Here is a 19,066-nt window from a genome sequence, read left to right on the forward strand (position 1 = left end):
AAACAATCTTTTGAGCAAGACCACCGATTCCTGGTATTTGTGAAAACTTTTCATTTATGCGCATATCGAAAATAAAATTCTCAAGTTGACTTTGAAGCTCATACTAAGCAACTTCACAAAATTCAAAAGGATAATACCGTGCAAGACGAAGAAAATTCTCCAAATCAAATGCAGAAAATGAATCCTTAGGATCAAAACATGACATGCATAAAACTAAGTCTATGTTGACTTCATCAAAATGTTGATTCAACTCTTGAGCTTTGATAAGGCTAATTTCATGCTTTGGTTATGGGGTTAAATTCTGTAATTTCCTGGGTCTAACAAGGTTTTGTAAGCCAGGTGTGTGGAGAAAATGCCAGGTCCAGGAAGGAAGGAGAAGATTGCCTGGAGAAAGGGGTCTGGCAGAGAAAGTGAGCAGAAAGAAGAAAATTTACCAGACGGAGGAGCATTCTAGACAAAAAGGCAGAATGGGGAATACAAGGAAGGATCTAGAAGCTCAACTACTCATAAATAAGAGCACGCGGCATACATGAGAGGAGTTCCACCATCATATCATTTTTTTTAGCACTTAGCTCAGCTTTCTCACACTCTACACACACTTGGGGGATCAGTTTGGGGGTTCTTACGATTCATGGTTTAAGAATCAGTTTGTGTAACACCGTCTCTACGCGAGGCGAAGATACAATCTAGTTTATGTTTTAAGTTTCCGTTCTGAATCTCCGAGTCTTCGCTGTTCGAAGCTCGGCTTTATTTTGTTAAATTAATGTTGAATCTGCACTTGTTTAGCTATGGAAGTTCTTGCTATGGTTTCGTTTCATGTTATTGTTGCTTTTCTGTTTTACTTTGGATGCTTTTGGCGGTTGATCTGAGTTATTGAGTGGAATTGTGTGGAGATCGTAGTCGATTGGTTAATTTTGGTTGAATCTGTGTGATCGGAGATGAGAATTGTTGGTGTTCATTGTGGATGGCATGGATCTAGAGCGGATGAAGCGTCCGATGCCTAGATCTGTTATATTTCTGCGTGGTTTTGATGTTTAGCTTCTGTTTTCTCAATTACCTCGTCTGGTGATAGTAGATCTGTTTAATTTTCGTAGTTAATCGTAGTTAAATGGTTTAATGAGCTTGCTCTGTTTCGTTTTATAGTTTACTCTGTTTTTCTCTGCATTTTGTGATCAATGATCGTTAGAGAAGATGAAGCTAGTTGTTAGTTGAACCAGTCAGAAGATCCGTGGTCTAGTATTGAAGATCATCACGTGGAGAAGGCGCGAGCAATCGACGATTCTTTGGAGAATCAAATCAGTAATCCTAAACCGTAGAATTCATGTTTTAGGCTTTACTTTCTTTGAGCATGAATTATTTGCGTTCTAGCATGCAATTATATGTTTAACATGTGAATTGATTAATCGCATAATCGGTCAAATAGATCCGTATCTGATTTATTTGTTTTGTACAAGTCTTCCGCTGTGCAAGGGGCACCAAACCCCAGCGAAAGGTAGCCAGTCGGTGATCTTATTCCCCGTGTTCGACAACCCGGTACTGACCTTTAGCTATACTAGATACCCTGTTATACTTGCAAGTATTTTTAGTGCAAACAAAAAGTGCATCAAGTTTTTGGCGCCGTTGCCAGGGAATAATATCACTTTGTGATTGATATCTTCCAACGGATGATTTTACTAGTTTGGATTTTCTTGCTTTCAAATTTTTATTTTTAATTTGAATTTTTTTGATCACACTCCTTCATATCTCACTATTCAACTCCTAAAGTGAACACATAGTCAGAGTATGACTCGATCACCGATCAATAATAAAATCGAGTCGATGTATCCTAAAGGACATAAAATAGATGTCTGGTAAACTAGAGCATACCGTTTAGTCTTCTTCAAGTACTATAGTATATTCTTTACCAATCCAATGACCTTGGTCATGGTTAATATGATATCAAACTTCTATGCCAATGACAAAGCTAATATCTAACTTAATACACATCCATAGCATACATGAGACTTCCAACTACGGAACTTGTCTCATTCCTCTTGATCTCATTTAGTGTTGAAAAACACTTGGCTAGAGACAAGATAATTCCATCTAGAGAAGTAAAACCTTTTCTTAAAATTTTCAATGATAAAGTGTCTAAGTATGATGCAGATGTAGCTTTCTTTAAGAAAACTTAACATTCTTTTTCTAGCAATCTAATCATCCTTAAACTGGGTAGATGACCAGTTTCCTACGCTAGATAACCCTGTTAGTTGTTTATCAACTTTTATAGATGTCATCATCGTAGATTACCAAGAATATCGTATATAGTGCACTTTCAACTTTCTTGTACTTTGATTACCAAGAATTACCAAGAATATCGTATATAGTGCACTTTCTTGTACTACACGAGGTCTTGATAAATATTTGTTTCTTAATCAATGTAGGTTAGCATTGAGCATACAGTATTGATTATGCATTACTTTGACTTATCAAATGGTGCGGGTTTTTCGTAACCCAATAAACCTGATATGTTGGTAGTGGAGATTAATATCTAGCGGTGCTAGGATTGCTATTATATTGAATCGTGCGCGAGGACAGTCTCGTTTGATAATGTCCTCAAGAGGAGCACGAAACAAGGTTTTATTATTAGGAACCTAGCTAGTTGGAGTGTGATTACTCTAAGAATAATAAATAAGCGTTTCATGCTAAGTCCACTGCTGGAATTAATAAGAAGTTAATTAATTAAGTCCATAGCAGACATTAATTAATTAGTGGACATTTTTCTCTTAAGCGCAGGAAATGAAAGTTAAAACGGAAACTCGGATTACTTATAATTTCGGATTTGGATGGGGAGAGTTCAATATTACTTCGGTAGTGGCTGCTCGTAATATTCCAATTAAATCTTGTATTAAATTGTGGGTTCAATTTAATTAGTAAAAAGTGAATTGGATGAGCCCATATCCAAAACCTTCCATAGATCCCTGTCTGGGCCCAAAAGGAACTCAATATAAATAGGAGAATAAAGGAGACAAGAAACATTATTATCATCACTAAAATTTTCGTCCCCCTCTGCCTTGAGGAGTTCGAAATTTTCTCCAACTTGGAGAAGGATTTCTTTTGTCTTTTTTATTTAAGTCTTAGTATTCCGGTGAGATCAACCCACACTGATATTGGAGTACAGTTCGGGAACCCGAGAGAAGATCCGTGGTATAGTATTCAAAGCGTCACGTGGAGAAGTAGCTAGCCATCATCGATTCTTTGGAGAATCAACAAGGTATTATTTCCGCCCCGTAGAAAAGCATGTTTTAGGTTTCAATTACACTTAAAGCATGATTAATTCAAGTTATGAGCATGATACATTTGAAAATTACGCGAATAGAATTTGTCTAAATAATATGCTAAATAGATCTGATTATTATTTGATTTATTTGTTTGATTTAATTCGAACGCTTCCGCTGCCAGTTCCTTTAGATTTAATATAACTTGCTACATAATCGTGAGAGGGGGTTGCGAGTTAGATCCACTTAATAGACACTACAATTAACTTCCCTTAAAACAACATTGTTAATCGAGAGTGAGGACTTTTCAAGGGTCTTAGGAGCTTTTAGGAGTTACGAATCTAGGATTGACAACCCTAGTGTTAGTAATCTACGCTTGTACCGCATGGGCATAACTAGTGTGACTCGTTCTATCGAAGTATAAACTGTGTTAGGGTATTGTAGGTGGAATTTGTATAACCATAACAGTGAATGCGCATCCCTGGAATTCTCTTATCTCAAATATTTTTGCTCTAGTCTTAGTTGCGATTAGCTATTTATTGCTTTCTGTTTTCTTGTTTTCAAAAGTTTTCCAAAACCCATTGTTTCTCCAAATAGTAAAAGAAGCTTAGTAGAAGGTAGCCAGTCGGTGATATTATTCCCCGTGTTCGACAACCCGGTACTGACATTTAGCTATACTATATATGCAGGTATTTTTAGTGCTAATAAAAAGTGCATCATAGGCGCAGACGATGTGATGCATCTTCATCATTTTTTTTCTTCTATATATATATATCACCACTTTTCACTTCAATTTCACATGTTTCACACTCCACTCTCTTCCTCCATCTCAATTTCTCTCTAGAATGAATCCCGACGATTTCCCAAATCCGAATAGTCCCGACAGATGTGGCCGACGAATATCAGCAATTCGATACACCGGGTTCCGTTGAGTCCAACTAGGATCCGAACACCGAGTACAATCTGGAATTCACCACAGATTAGTACGAGCTCTCATAGTATGTCCAATGTACGCAATAAAGCGTTGGTGTCGTACTTGTCAATGTACGGCGAGTTCAAGCACTACGGCGCCTGGCTCATCGTGAAGGATAAGCAGAAGTTCTAACGAGGGATCACGCCCGTGGACTTTGTGTCAAAGAGGACGAAGAACACCGTTAGTGGCGATTCCACGAGCAGCGACAGCGGCGCACATCCGATGGACCTCAACCAGACTCTATACAAGGATGAGAGTTCTGGCACAACGATGTCCATCTAGCGTCCCATTGACAACAAAGCTACCAATAACAAGGGGAAGGGGAAGATGACGACCTCACAGAACTCGGCCTCGGCCCTAGCCCCGCCTTCGACTGCGGCGCATGCCTACAAGGACTTGGTCATGGTCGTCGCGCAAAGGACGTTGTTGGACACGCACAATGCCCTTAGGCATTGTCAGACCCAGATGAAGCCTAATACCTAAGAAGATGATCGATGATCTCCAATGCCAGTTGGGAATGAACTAGACCAGCCTTATATGTAGTGCACTTGTTCCACTCTTCTTTTCTTCCTATTATTGTAATTTTTTTATTAATCAAATAAATGTAGGGGTTGCCTTTAATTTATGGTGCTTTCATATTTATTTTGCTAATTGACATATTTGCAAACATATAAAATAAAAAAAATACAAAATAGTAGTTAAAATTATAGGGCGGGCTATATGGCATCCCACTACAAGTGGATGGGGTGGAGGATAAAATGCTGATGTGGCGGAGGATAGGGCACCCTATTGTGGATGCTCTTACAGTCCGTTCGTCCACAAAAAGAGTCATATTTCACTTTTACCATAAATAGTAAGTAGGTCTCACATTCCACTAACTCACTTCACTCATATTTTATCATAAAACCAATATAAAAAAGTGGGTCTCATATTTCACTAACTTTTCCATCTCATTATTATTTACATTTCTTAAAATCTTTATGAACACCTAATGTGACTCCTATTTTGGGACAGAGGGAGTATCAAATTTACATACAAGAATAGTAAAAAGGTCTTACTTAAGCCACACATACAAAACATATTACAATGGAATAGTGTTCTTGTAGTATACAATTACATAACACTTAGACGAGTCAAGATTCAAATTGGAAGAAAACTAAAGAAAAACATTTAAATATCGATGCAAAAATGAACATAAAACAAATACATTGCATAAAAGATATCTTAGCTCATAGCATAGCTTCATAACCATCTGTTCTTCTAGTTTTTCCCTTGGATACAACAAGAACAAGGACAACTCCCAAGAGGACAACTGGCCAAATGAATTTAGGCACCGTCGTCATTTTCAGTGCCTAAAATTAATTTGCGAAATATTTATTAGCCAATGTACAAATATATAAAGAAATTAGATATTGATCCAAATGTGACTTGTAATTGCTTGAAAATTATAAATTAAACATAATTAAAAGTTTGGTTTCTTTTATGAAGTAGAAGAAGAAGGGAAAGAATCTGACCCGGGGTTGGGGTGATGAGTCATCAAGTAGAAGATAAAACAGAGTCATAACTCCAGTATGTGTTTGAAGACTGCTGTAGTTGGATACAAGAGTGAGTTTCTCTCCTTCATAAATCCTGATCGGTTGAGAAGGTGAGGGGTAACATGTGGTCATTCCAACAATATAGCCACTCTCATTTCCAACTTCATTTCCTTCTCCATATATAGGCTTGGATGAGCACACCACTCTTCCTCCCTTTTCATTCAATTCCAAAAACATCATTTCAAATAAAATCACGTGGTTGTGTTTAGATGCACTAAATGTGTCCTACTTTGGCCGGTTACGGGTTTTAAGAAGAGTAAAGTACTATTTGGTCCTTATATGACCGAAATACGAAGTTTGTCCAGAACGTTTACTTTTGGAAAATCGAGTCCTAAATAAATGAAATCGTCGTCAGATTGGTCCTTTTTTTTATGATTCCGTAAAAAACTTACGGTCGAGGAAGATTAGTGAAATTTTGACTAAATTAGAATATTAATTCATGATTAATTATAGTAAAATAAAATAGAAAATAAAAAAAATAAAAATTCACTTTATCTCTCTTTTTCTCTCCCATCCCATCTCTCCATTTTTTTTTAGTATTTTATTTATTTTAATTAATCATAGATTAATACTACTTCATTCTTCCCATAAAAATATAAGCAATGAGTATGACATGAGAATTAAGACAAAATTAGTAAAGTAAGAGAAAAGAGGAGAATGGTATGATAAAATAAGAGAGAGGAGGAGAATGGTAGTTAAAGTAATGTTAGTGGATAGTAGGACCTAAATTATTAAATTGATACTATAATTGTCTTATTGAATACACATATTTTTGTGTGGTGGATGAAAATGGAAAGTGCTTATATTTTTATAGGACGGATGGAGTATTAAATTTCACTTACCATCCGCTGACTGTTTCTTTTCTTCAGAACCGTAAAAAAAAGGACCGATTCGACGACGATTTCATTTATTTAGGACTCGATTTCAAAAAGTGAATGTTTTGTACCAAGTTTTTATTTCAGTCCTATGTTTAGGATCAAAATAGTACTGTACAGTTGTAAAAGAAAGTATGAAAAAGTTAGTGGTATGCGAGTTCTATTTTTTGTATAATAATTTTAAAATAAAATGTTAGTAGAATTGAGTTAGTGGAATGTGAGATCCATTAACAAAAGTAGTAAAAATGAAAGGGAACAGTTTATAAAAGACGGACCAAAATGAAAAACTATAACACATAATGGGTGACGGAGGGGGTAATATAAAATAGAAGTGAACTATTTTTATGGAACGAACCAAAAAATTTTATTTTATGGAATGAATGGATTATATAAAAGTAGGACTCATATTTATTAACATTTTCTAAGCATTATTTTTATATTTTTTAGAATATGTGCCAATTCAAATGGCAATTTCTATTGTGGGCAGGGGGGTATGTCATATGGAAGTGTAAAAATCAGAGGAAATTCAGCTTAGGAACCTAGGCCCAAATTTGAAATGTGAAAGCATGGGTTGTCTAGTTTTTCCAAGTGATATATACTTTCATTATATGAAGTATTTTATTTATATAATGTAAAGATGCATCAAGACACAGAATGTAATGTGAAATTACCTCTCCATATAAGGTTGTGCCTGCTGCCCCTGTATGTTGGTGGCTAACCCCATAGATCACATCTCCACCACTTGGCAAACTAACACTTACATTTGTTGAAACAATACAACCATTTTTGTCATTTTTGAGATCACAAGATTCAATATCATATTCAACCTATAGATTAGAATAGTGGTCTTCAAAATCATGCATGAATCAAACCATTAATATTCAAATTCAAGATCATTACCGCACAATGGTGTGAATCTTGGATTCCTTTGGACTGATCAGCCTTTGTCCAAACATCAGTGACCTCAAGAATGTAAATCTTGAGGGGTATCATCGAAGATGAATCCCAATCCATATATTTCACAGTGTACCTCAAATAAATGCTTCTCTTGTCACCATGGAACCCTTGTTTAAGTCTGCATCTGCTCTGATCGGGACAACATAGTACGCCACCTTTGTAACCCAAGGGTCGAGCCACTACGCTTTCGTGTCTCGTTACATTGTACAAATCACATCTGCACTCTGCACACCCCATCTTATCCTCAGTTCCACGAGTGTCGATTGCATGCACATTCAACAGCCATCCTTCCTTGTATCCTGAAGATAGTGATGGAGGCAGAAATTTTATTTAACTCTAGATAGTGTTCATTTAGCATTAAGTAGAAAGTGTCCATTTAGGATTATAATCAAATGCGAATAATGGATTAGTGAAAAAACAGGTCCACTTGCCAAAAATGAAAAATATGGACAGATTAAAATGACAAATATAAACATTGTTTCGCATACGATGAATAGATTTTATATCTAATCAAGATTCCAATGCTAAAATTACTTGATGACTTACTTTTATTAGATGTCACGCAATGCAATAGTATTTTATTTTATTAAATTAGTAATCTAATTTTTTGAATTGGGATCTATGTTTAAGAAATACTCCATTAGATGAGACGAATAAAATGAGAAACGTGGAACTGCTAAATCAAGAACTGATCAAATCTAGTACTTCCTCCGTTCCACGGTGGTGGAGGCATTTCTTTTCGCCACGTGACTTAAGAAAAATTGTATTGAGTGAGTTATGTAAAGAAAGAATAAAGTAGTACATGAAAGAGGTAGAGAGAGAGAGCGAGTAAAGTAAATGAGAAGAAATGTGATGACTTTCACTAAATGGAAAATGACTCCACTACTATAAATCATATCAAAATGACAAAATGACTCTGCTACTATGAAACGGAGTGAGTATTTGTAATACATAGTTGTAGAGAAAGAAAAGAAAAAGAAAAGTCCAATCCGATGTAAATAATGTAGAAGAATTGTAAAAGAAAGTTGGTTGAAAATGTTAAAGGAATGTGAGTTCCATTACCGATAGTAATAAAAAATAAATAGAAAGCTTATTGGTGGACAGAGAAATTAAAGTACATACTGCTTCTGTCCCACTCAAGATGACCACATTCTTGAATAGCACGGGATTTTAGGAAGTGTTGTTAGGTGGAATAAAGTAGAGAAAGAAAAGGTAGTTGAATATTTTAATAAGGAGAGAGGAAGTTATTTCTAAAATTAGAAAGTGGTCATCTTGATTGAGACAAACAAAAAAGGGAAGGTGGTAATCTGACAAAGGGAGTATTTGTGGAAAATGAAAGACAAGAAAATGAAAGGAAAAAAAAGAAAAAGGGAGTCCAATCCGATGTACCTTGAGGGATACCCGCGGGATCGCCGACTTGTATTCCGTATGGGTCAGGAATATCGGTGGCGGTTTTCCGCGTCTCAGCTCCGAGGCCGAAATACTGCGTTACAGCAGTGTCGCAAATCCCACTATTTCTAACGATACTGAAATTGGCATCGCGAACACCGGTGATGTATCTCTGGATAACCCAGTGGTGGAGATAAGCTTCGTCGAGGGGCAACGGATTTCCTCTCTCATCCACCAATTCCGCGTTCACGCTCTTCACGCCGATGTGCCCACGCGGGAAATCGATATCCATGTAGTTCTTGTTCGACACCAAACCCCTTTCCATCACCATTTCTGGCGACATCAAAACCGCCACATTTGCATTTGCTGACATTGACAACATTGTTGCTATGATTTGTCTGTGTCCAAAAGAATTATGCAATTTTTTTTAATCCGTCCCACAAAAATATACATTATCAATTTTCTCACTATAGAGGTGTGATCCATTCTCTATTAACAATACTTTAATTAAAATCCGCGTCGTTTCAAATGTTGTCTGTACTTTAGGTGCATGTTTGGTAGTCATGCTAAATTAACACAAGATAATTAATTAAGATGGGCTTTAAGATAAGGATATCGATGCAGTTATAAAATATAAGACTTGAAGACTAAGTAAATTATATTTTAGGTTTTATTTATTTCCTAGTTAATAAAATTAGTAGATGAAAAAATATTAGGAGTAATTGTTTACCTTCTACCAAATTAGATTTTCCTTTTTTTTTTTTTTTTTTTTTTTTTTTTTTGATTTTCCTTTTAGTTATTTTCCATAAGTTTAGGATTACTTTTTGCCTATATAAAGGTCTTATTATTGAACTAAAAAGACAAACATTGATTATTAACTTTACATTGAATTTTTATATTATGAAGTTCTCGTTTAGTTGAGTTCTTTATTTCTACAAGTTCAGTCTGTTTTCTCCATACGTTCTGCTTCCTAATATTTTTTCCTTCTACTAATTCTTTTAACTAGGAAATAAATAAAACCTAAAATATAATGTACTTAGCCTCTAAGTCTTATATTCTATAACTGCATCAGATATGCTATCTCACTCTTTTGGGACGTTAAATAATCCACCTTTTTGAACTAATTTGCTTCAGGCCTTAGCAAGTTGAGATGAGTTTTGATGGCCTAACATAATCTTATTTTATCTACCAAACAGCCAAATAATCCATATAACTCATATATCTTGGCCTTATTTAGGCTACCAAACAAGCACGAGGCCTATGTTATCAATAACCCTAACCAATCCTGTTTAACGACTCCCTCCGTCTTATAGAAATAGGTCATTTAGGGCTGACACGAATATTAATACGTAATTTGGTTAAGTAGGAGAAAGATAAAAAGATTGTTATAAATTGATATAGACTATTTATATGAGAATAATGAAAAAAGAGATATGGTATTCCCTCCGTTCCTGAAAAATATGAACTTTCTAATTTTGAAAACTCATTTCTCTTTAACGAGGTGATCATATTCATTCTCCACTAATAATATTTTAAAAACTTTTTTTTTCCATCTCTCTCTTACTTTTTCAATTATGTATTTTAATCTGTATTGAACTAAATGTTCATATTTTTTAGTGACGGAGGGAGTATATTTTATGAGTAGAAGGTAGTAAAGCGAAAAGCGGCCGCCCAAATAGTCTCTGTCATATTTTTTTCATTCATTCTTTTCTCTACCGATAACACATGTGAAAATTAGAAAATAAATGCTATAAGGGTGGAGCACGATGAAACCAATAATTGAAATTGGCAATTAGTTAAGTTTATTGAAAGTGAATCATTTGTCACAAGGTTTTAGGTACTTCTCCAAACGTCTTAATTATAGGAGTACAATATGTATATGCATGTTTCACGACAAGTATTGAAATATCTATGTTCACTAGTATTATAATAACATTCAACCAATGGTTGTTTGTTATCATAATAGTCAAGTAGGTATGGAAACAATCATTAAGATAAACACAAATAGTTGATCAATGGTCATATTCACATGAAATAAAATGATATAATTTCCAATAAAGATATTAATCCTTCCCAAACAAAACATATAATAAAATGACATGATTACCACAAGCATTATTGTGTGTCGTTTTCGTATCAGCAGAATAAGATTATGGATATGAGATAATGACAAAATTTTATTCTTTAATTACGTGAAGGATCACTTAGTTAGAAGAGTTTTGAAGATGATGTTCTTAAACAGCCAAGTTTCTTTAAACAGACAATATCTTATAATTCAATATTATTATAAGATAATTAGGCATGGAATATTTTAGAAGTGATCCACATTTTTTTATTTAAACTTTGGATTTGTATCAAACGGCTATACTCAAATTTTTTAATATTACCACAGGTTCCTTAGACTTTAATTTAATACTAGTATCACGTAATTTTTAATATTAGTTTTTAATTTTTATTGATTAAACAAAATTAGAATTAATATTAACAATGAACAATATGAGTAACAATTTTAGTTATATGAGAATCAAAAATTTATACAACATTGAAGCATAATAAATTTGAAACAAATCACATAAAATATAATGTTTAAACATTAAATCATAGAGTAGAAAGATAAAAATCTATCACAATAAAGAATTAAACACAACGGATAATTACTATCATTTTTAAAACTTCTTTATAAACTACATCAATTTAAAAATTAAAATCAACCTCATCATTATAAACTAAAACCTTCAATTCTTCACAATTCGTGACTCTTCAATAGAACTCATAGGTAAAATAACTCGTTTGTCATCTTTAAAGTCGTCCGTCTCACCTAAAACTACAATAAACTAAGGAACAAAATCAATTTGCAATTCACAAAATCAATAATCAACATGTATAGCTACTTTCGCCTAACAATTTGTACAGTTTTCAATAAAATTAAAGACAAATTAAATTATACATTAAATTTACCAACATAATAATCTTTTCATGTGACTCAACCTACTTATAGATATGTATAAAAAAAATTAATCAATTATAATTTCAACATAAATTTTTTAACATGGATCAACTATAAAGTAACATAGATGGCCTAAAAATCTAATCATTGCTACTGAAAAAAAAATATAATTATTAAAAACAAAAAGAAAGAAAATGATGACACTAAGCTAGCTTATAATCTAATCATTACTATTGAAAAAAAATTATAATTATTAAAATTAATTTGCAAAATCAATTTGCAATGCACAAAATCAATAAAGAAAAGAGATTCACCTCAACACCACCATGTTCCTTGAGGGCTTTTGATACCACAACTATCCCTTCGGCAGTTGCTTGTGCTCTAGCACAGAAAACTTCTGCTTCTCCTGATATAGCAAAAATTTAAGGGATAAGCATAATTGGAGAACCCAATTTTTGATTAAAAAATAAAAACTTGAAGCATCAAACCGCTAAAATCCTTTTAAAGGAATACAATATGACCAACCAAGCTACTCCCAACTTAAAACTGTAAAATGGTGCAGAAAACATAATTGAAAGGGAAGAAGAAAAGATAATGGTTGTTTTGAATATGATGATGATTTCATTGTATAAAGCACTCTTTAAATAGGGATTACAAACAAGTAAATATGGTGGAACTTGTGCTCCAAGTATTCTTGAGCACCAAGTATTCTTGAGCTTCAAGTATTCTTGGACACCAAGTATTATAATTTAATTATAAAATATTTTGTCAATCACCTAATTGGAATAATTGATTCCAATCACAATCTTCCCTTTTCTAACACTCCCCCTCAAATTGAGTGGTGGGGTCTCCAATACTCAATTTGCAAAGAGAATCTTCAAAAACTCTCTTGTTGAATGCCTTTGTCAAAATGTCAACAAGCTGATCCTCTGAGCGAACAAATGACAGCTCTACAATGCCTCCTTAAATGTTTTCCTTGATAAAGTGTCTATCCACCTCAACATGTTTGGTTCGATCATGTTGAACCGGATTCTCTGAGATGCTTATAGCGGCCTTGTTGTCACAGTATAGTCGACACTTTCTGCTAGGAGCTAAGCTGAGTTCCTTCATCAGTCTCCTTAGCCACATTATCTCAGTCAGTCCACTTTTGATTCCACAAAACTCTGCCTCAATACTCGAGAGGGAGACCACTTTCTGCTTTTTACTTCTCCAAGTCACCAAGTTACCTCCAACAAAGGTAAAGTACCCGGCGGTTGACCTTCTATCATTAGGATTCCCCGCCCAATTAGCATCGGTGTACCCATGAATGTTAAGATTATTACTCTTAGAGAACAGCACTCCATGTCCTGTTGTCCCTTTCAGATATCGGCAAATCCTGAGCACTGCTTCCATATGGCCTGTCTGTGGTCGATGCATAAACTGACTTACGATCCCTACTGCGTAGGCAATGTCTGGCCTAGTGTGTGATAGATAAATTAGTTTTCCAACTAGTCGCTGATATCGACTTCGATCGGTCAACTCGGCCTTATCATTATTCTGCAACCCATGATTAACTGATATAGGCGTATCTGCTGGCTTACACTCTAGGAGACCCGTCTCTGCTAGCATGTCCAAAGTGTACTTTCTCTGTCTCAAAAAGATCCCTCTATGTGACCTTAACACTTCAATCCCAAGGAAATACTTGAGATCTCCTAAATCCTTCATTTCATATTCCTGAAACAGGTTCCTCTTCGAGCTCTCAATTTCTTCCAAGTCATCACCTGTGATAATCATATCATCGACGTAAATGATCAAACAAGTGATTTTATCTCCTCTTTTCTTCAGAAACAGAGTATGATCGGAGTTGCTCTGTTTATACCCATAACTGATCATTGCCCTGACGAACTTTCCAAACCATACTCATGGGGACTGCTTCAACCCATATAGTGTTTTCCTTAGCCTACATCCTTCACCTATCTTGAAGTCTGCTACAAATCCTGGAGGAGCCTCCATATATGCCTCTTCTTCCTTCTTCAGCTCACCGTGAAGAAAGGCATTCGTCACATCGAATTGGTGCAGAGGCCAATCTCTACTTGCCGCTACATATAATAAGACTCGAATTGTATTCATCTTGGCTACTGGGGAGAAGGTTTATGAATAGTCTACCCCATAAGTCTGAGTATAGCCCTTCGCAACCAGCCTTGCTTTGTACCTCTCAACTGAGCCATCTGGTCTCCTCTTGATAGTGAAGACCCATCGACATCCTACAGGTCGCTTCCCTTTGGGTAAGATGCACGTTTCCTAAGTGTTGTTTCGGATCAGTGCGTCTATTTCTTTTTGCATTGCCTCTTCTTCCTCATACAGTGCTTTCTCAAAAGCTTGGGCCATTTATAATAGATGACTCGTAACTAGGCAAGCAACGGAGTAGCAAGCCTTCCTGTTAATCCTCTCAGGTGTGTACCTTATAGGTGGATGATAAGTCGTATTCTAAGCCTTGGTTACTGGTCAGTATGTCGTTAAATGCATGTATTATCTGCAAAACAGTTGCTAAAGTGTGCAGGATTAAGGGATCCAAGTCAGTGGGAGACGATTCAGGCGACGCAAGTGAAAACAGCGCTAGAAGGGTGCAATGCTGACCAGGATGCATGCCAGAGAAAAGGCTCGAGATGGAGAAGAAGGATAGCTGGGATGATCATTAACAAGGGAAGAAAAGTCAAATCGTGAAAGAAGTCTACCCTAAAAGCAAGGGCAAGCCTCCCTATAAAAGAAGCCACTTTGAGGGAGAGAAAAGACACTCGGGTCGTTCATTTTTCACACTTAGTAGAATTCTCTCTAGAAGATCAGTTTTTCAGCATTATCCAGTCTCTCGTTTCTCGCCACAGCTATGGTCACTTGACGTCCAAGAGTCGGCCGGAGAAATCATCATTCTACCGTTCCAGCCAGTTTGCCATAGTAGTATAGCAGTATCACCGCCCGGAGTGGCAAAAAAATCGTTATTTGCTTTCTAGTTTAATCTTTACCTGCTTTCTTCGTTGGATCTATTGCAAACATTTATCTTTGTTGCCTTTTGAAGTACTTGGTGAAGATCCAAACGTTTAAGTTATGAAGTTTCTATTTCGTTTGTCTCTTTGGTTTGAGTTTGCTTCATTCTACCTAGGAAAGTTAGATTTAGTTATCGCTTTTCATTTTTAAGTGCGTGCATGTGTTTTCCTTCGAGTAGACTAGATCTGAAGTTGTTGATCGAAATTTGTAGTTATGTCTCAGTTTAAGTTTTCGTGCATGAGTTTCCTGTTCTGCGCTGTGATTACCACCTCGCATGTTAGTCAGTAGAAGTAATCTGCAGTTTCAGCTGTTCATCTTAAGTCGAGCATTTTAATTAATGGATCTTGAGTTTGAATTTATGAATCTGAGTTTAGTAATGGAGTTTGTGTTCATATGATTTTTGTTAATACTTGGTGAAGAAGAAAACGTCAAAATCAACTTTTGCCTTGAACCACTTTTGCTTTTTAGTTACTTTTGATTTTGTCTCTTACTTTTCAGTTGTACCTTCCAGACCTGTCAGAAAGTCACCCAGCCACCAGATATACCCTGTTGTCTAAGTTTCCTCTTTTAGTAACTATTTACTTTTCACATGTCTCTGAGATACCTTGTTCCCTATTTTCACGAACACAACCACATGTCTGTCATTTTCACGCCTACTAGTCAGTAGAGTACCATCATTATTTCTCGCCTAGGTGGAATCCAAACCCCAAAAGCGTGGTAGCTAACCAAAAGCACCCAGGAATATCACCGCAGTTATCCGGACGTGTCCATCCCTGTGGGATTCGACCCTTACCTCCACTACACTAGCCAGTAGAAGTGGGTTGAGGAAATTTATTTGATACCAGGTTTCGATTGTCGTGCCAACGACTCAGCTAGGTTGGGAATCTTATCCTGATCAGTTGGATACACACCTGCATTTTGAAGGAACTGGCAGCGGAAGCGGTGCCACGGATTAACATAATTTAACAATTATTGATCGCACAAATAAATAACATAATAATCAGATCTATTTAGCCGATTATTTAGACAAAATCAATTCGCGTAATTCTCACATGTATCATGCTCATAACTTGAATTAATCATGCTTTAAGAATATTGAAACCAAAAACATGCTTTTATACGGAGCAGAAAATAATACCTAATTAATTCTCCAAAGAATTGAAGATGGCTGGCAGCTTTTCCACGTGACGCTTTGAATATTAGACCACAGATCTTCTCTCTGGTTCTCGAACTGTACTCCAATATCAGTGTGTGCTGATCTCACTAGAATACTAGGACTTAAATAAAGAAGACAGAAGAAATCTCTTTTGGAATAGGAGAAAAAATTCGAACCCTTCTCTATCTGGGGGGGGACGAAAATTTTGAGTATTATAAACTATATTTTCTGTCTCCATTATTCTCCTATTTATATTAAGTTCATTTTGGGCCCAGACAGGGATCTATAGAAGGTTTTGGATATGAGCTCATCCAATTTACTTTTTACTAATTAAATTGAACCCACAATTTAATATATGCTTAATTGGATTATTACGAAGCCACTATAGAAGTAATATTGAACTCTCCCCATCCAAATCCGATATTATAAGTAATCCGATTTTCCGTTTTAACTTTCATTTTCCCGCGCTTAAGATAAAAATGTCCATTAATTAATTAATGTCTGCTATGGACTTAATTAATTAACTTCTTATTAATTCCAAGAGTGGACTTAGCATGGAACGCTTATTTATTATTCATAGAGTAATCAAACTCCAACTAGCTAGGTTCCGAATAATAAAACCTTGTTTCGCGCTCCTCTTGAGGACATTATCAAACGAGACTCTCCTCGCGCACGATTCAATATAATAGCAATCCTAGCACCGCTAGATATTAATCACCACTACCCAATATATCAGGATTTATTGGGTTACGAAAAACCCGCACCATTTGATAAGTCAAAGTAATGCATAATCAATACCGTATGCTCAATGCTAACCTACATTGATTAAGAAACAAATATTTATCAAGACCTCGCCTTTCAGTAGATAGCCTAAGGACAAGTCTTGCTGTTAGATCCGTTCAGTGCTATACCACACTAATGTCATCTTATTTCAATAAAGCTTAGAAATATGGGGACTGACATTGCAACCTTTCTCGATGGATAGTCTAATTCCATCTAGGTTGTGAAATTCTTCTTTTTCTTTGTTTAGGACTGACCGTGTTACCTTAAAGTGGACGACGCCTACAACCGGTCTACTAAAATAAAGACTTAGACCTTGTTAAGTTAACTTATACATTTAAACATGCAATTAACATCCATTAAATGTAAAACATAACAACATTATGATAAAAATAATCTGTTTTATTCATTGGAAAATAAAATAAGAGTTTTACAGTATTCAATCACTCGAAACGTGATTTCTAGTATACAAACTCTAACAATCTCCCACTTATACTCAAAACACTTTCGAGTATATAAAAAATGTGCTAACGTCTAATTCTCCCACTTATACTGAAAGCGGATTGAGGTCTTGTATTAGTCGAACTCCCATTCCTTCAACATGGCTCTCAAACGGCTTGACCGCTAATGCCTTCGTGAAAGGATCTGCCAGGTTGTTTTCTGACTCAATCTTGACCACTTTTATGTCTCCTCTCTGCACTATATCTCAAATCATATGATACTTCCTCTCTATGTGCTTGCTCGCTTTATGAGGCCGTGGTTCCCTCAAATTTTCCACAGCACCAGAATTGTCACAATAAATGGTGATGCTCTTGGGCATATTCGTAACCACACCTAAGTCCAGAAGGAAGTTCTTAAGCTATACAACCTCTTTTGCAACCTCCGAAGCGGCCACATATTCGGCTTCCATGGTAGAGTCTGCAATGCATTTCTGCTTTACACTCTCTCAAATTACAGCTCCACCTCCTAAGGTAAACACATATCCGGAAGTTGATTTTCTCGAATCTACATCAGCTTGAAAGTCTGAATCTCTATATCCTAAAGGACAGAGCTCGGCTGCATTGTAAACTAAAACATAGTCCTTAGTCCGATTAAGGTACTTGAGTATGTTCTTTACGGCAGTCCAATGTCCTTGGCCGGGATTTGATTGATATCTTGCTACCATGCCAACAGCAAAGCAAATATCGGGTCTGGTACAAAGCATAGCATACATGAGACTACCAACAACCGAGGCATATGGTATCATTCTCATCTCTGCTATCTCAGATGATGTCTTTGGACACATCTCTTGAGATAAATGGATTCCATGTCTAAAAGGTAAGAAACCTTTCTTGGCATCTTGCATGCTAAAGCATCTAAGTACCGTATCGATGTAAGATTCTTGGGATAAGCACAACGTTCTCTTTGCACGGTTCCGAAGAACCTTGATACCGAGAATGTGTCCCGCATCACCCATATCTTTCATCTCGAACTGGCTGGACAACCATGTTCGTACTGATGACAACATCTTTTTATTGTTTCCAATTAGAAGAATGAAATCTATATATAAAACTAAGAACAAAACATTTCCCTTTTCAACCTTCTTATACATGCAGCTTTCCTTGGGGCATTTTTCGAATCCAAACTTTTGAACAGTTTGATCAAAACACTGGTTCCATGATCTAGATTTTCAAACCATGTGTTCCTTGCCCTTTACTACATGGCCTTCAGGTTGTTCCATGTAGATGGTCTCCTCAAGACTGCCGTTTAAAAACGCAGTCATAACGTCCATCCGCCATACTTCCCAATCCATGTAAGCTGCTATAGAAAAAAGAATACGGATCGATTTGAGGATGGCCACTGGGGAGAAGGTCTCATCGTAGTCTATGCCTTCGGTTTGGGTATACCCCTTATCCACTAGTCTTGCCTTAAAGACTTTAACTCGTCCATCGGGTCCACGTTTACGTTTGTATATCCACTTGCTCCCAATGGCAGTACAACCTTCGGGTAGGACAGACAAATCATAGACGTCTTTGTCCACCATTGATTGTAGTTCCGAATCCATTGCTTTCACCCATACGCAATGATCGACATCTGCCTGCGCCTCTGTAAGATTCCAGGGATCAAGTACATTGCTGTC

General features: G+C 36.1%; 1 protein-coding gene across 1 annotated transcript; it reads right to left on the bottom strand.

Annotated features, from left to right (window-relative positions):
• Nucleotides 1–5,260: 5,260 nt before the first annotated feature.
• Nucleotides 5,261–9,425, bottom strand: LOC125194990. The gene is made up of 5 exons (XM_048093200.1): nt 9,044–9,425; nt 7,598–7,953; nt 7,369–7,524; nt 5,742–5,975; nt 5,261–5,579 (listed from the first exon to the last, which is right to left on the bottom strand). The coding sequence occupies exons 1-5, from the start codon at nt 9,423–9,425 to the stop codon at nt 5,457–5,459; spliced, it is 1,251 nt and encodes a 416-aa protein (XP_047949157.1). The 3' UTR covers nt 5,261–5,456.
• Nucleotides 9,426–19,066: the final 9,641 nt, after the last annotated feature.

This window comes from Salvia hispanica, chromosome 6 (assembly GCF_023119035.1).
Source record: "Salvia hispanica cultivar TCC Black 2014 chromosome 6, UniMelb_Shisp_WGS_1.0, whole genome shotgun sequence".
NCBI classification, from domain to species: Eukaryota; Viridiplantae; Streptophyta; class Magnoliopsida; order Lamiales; family Lamiaceae; genus Salvia; species Salvia hispanica.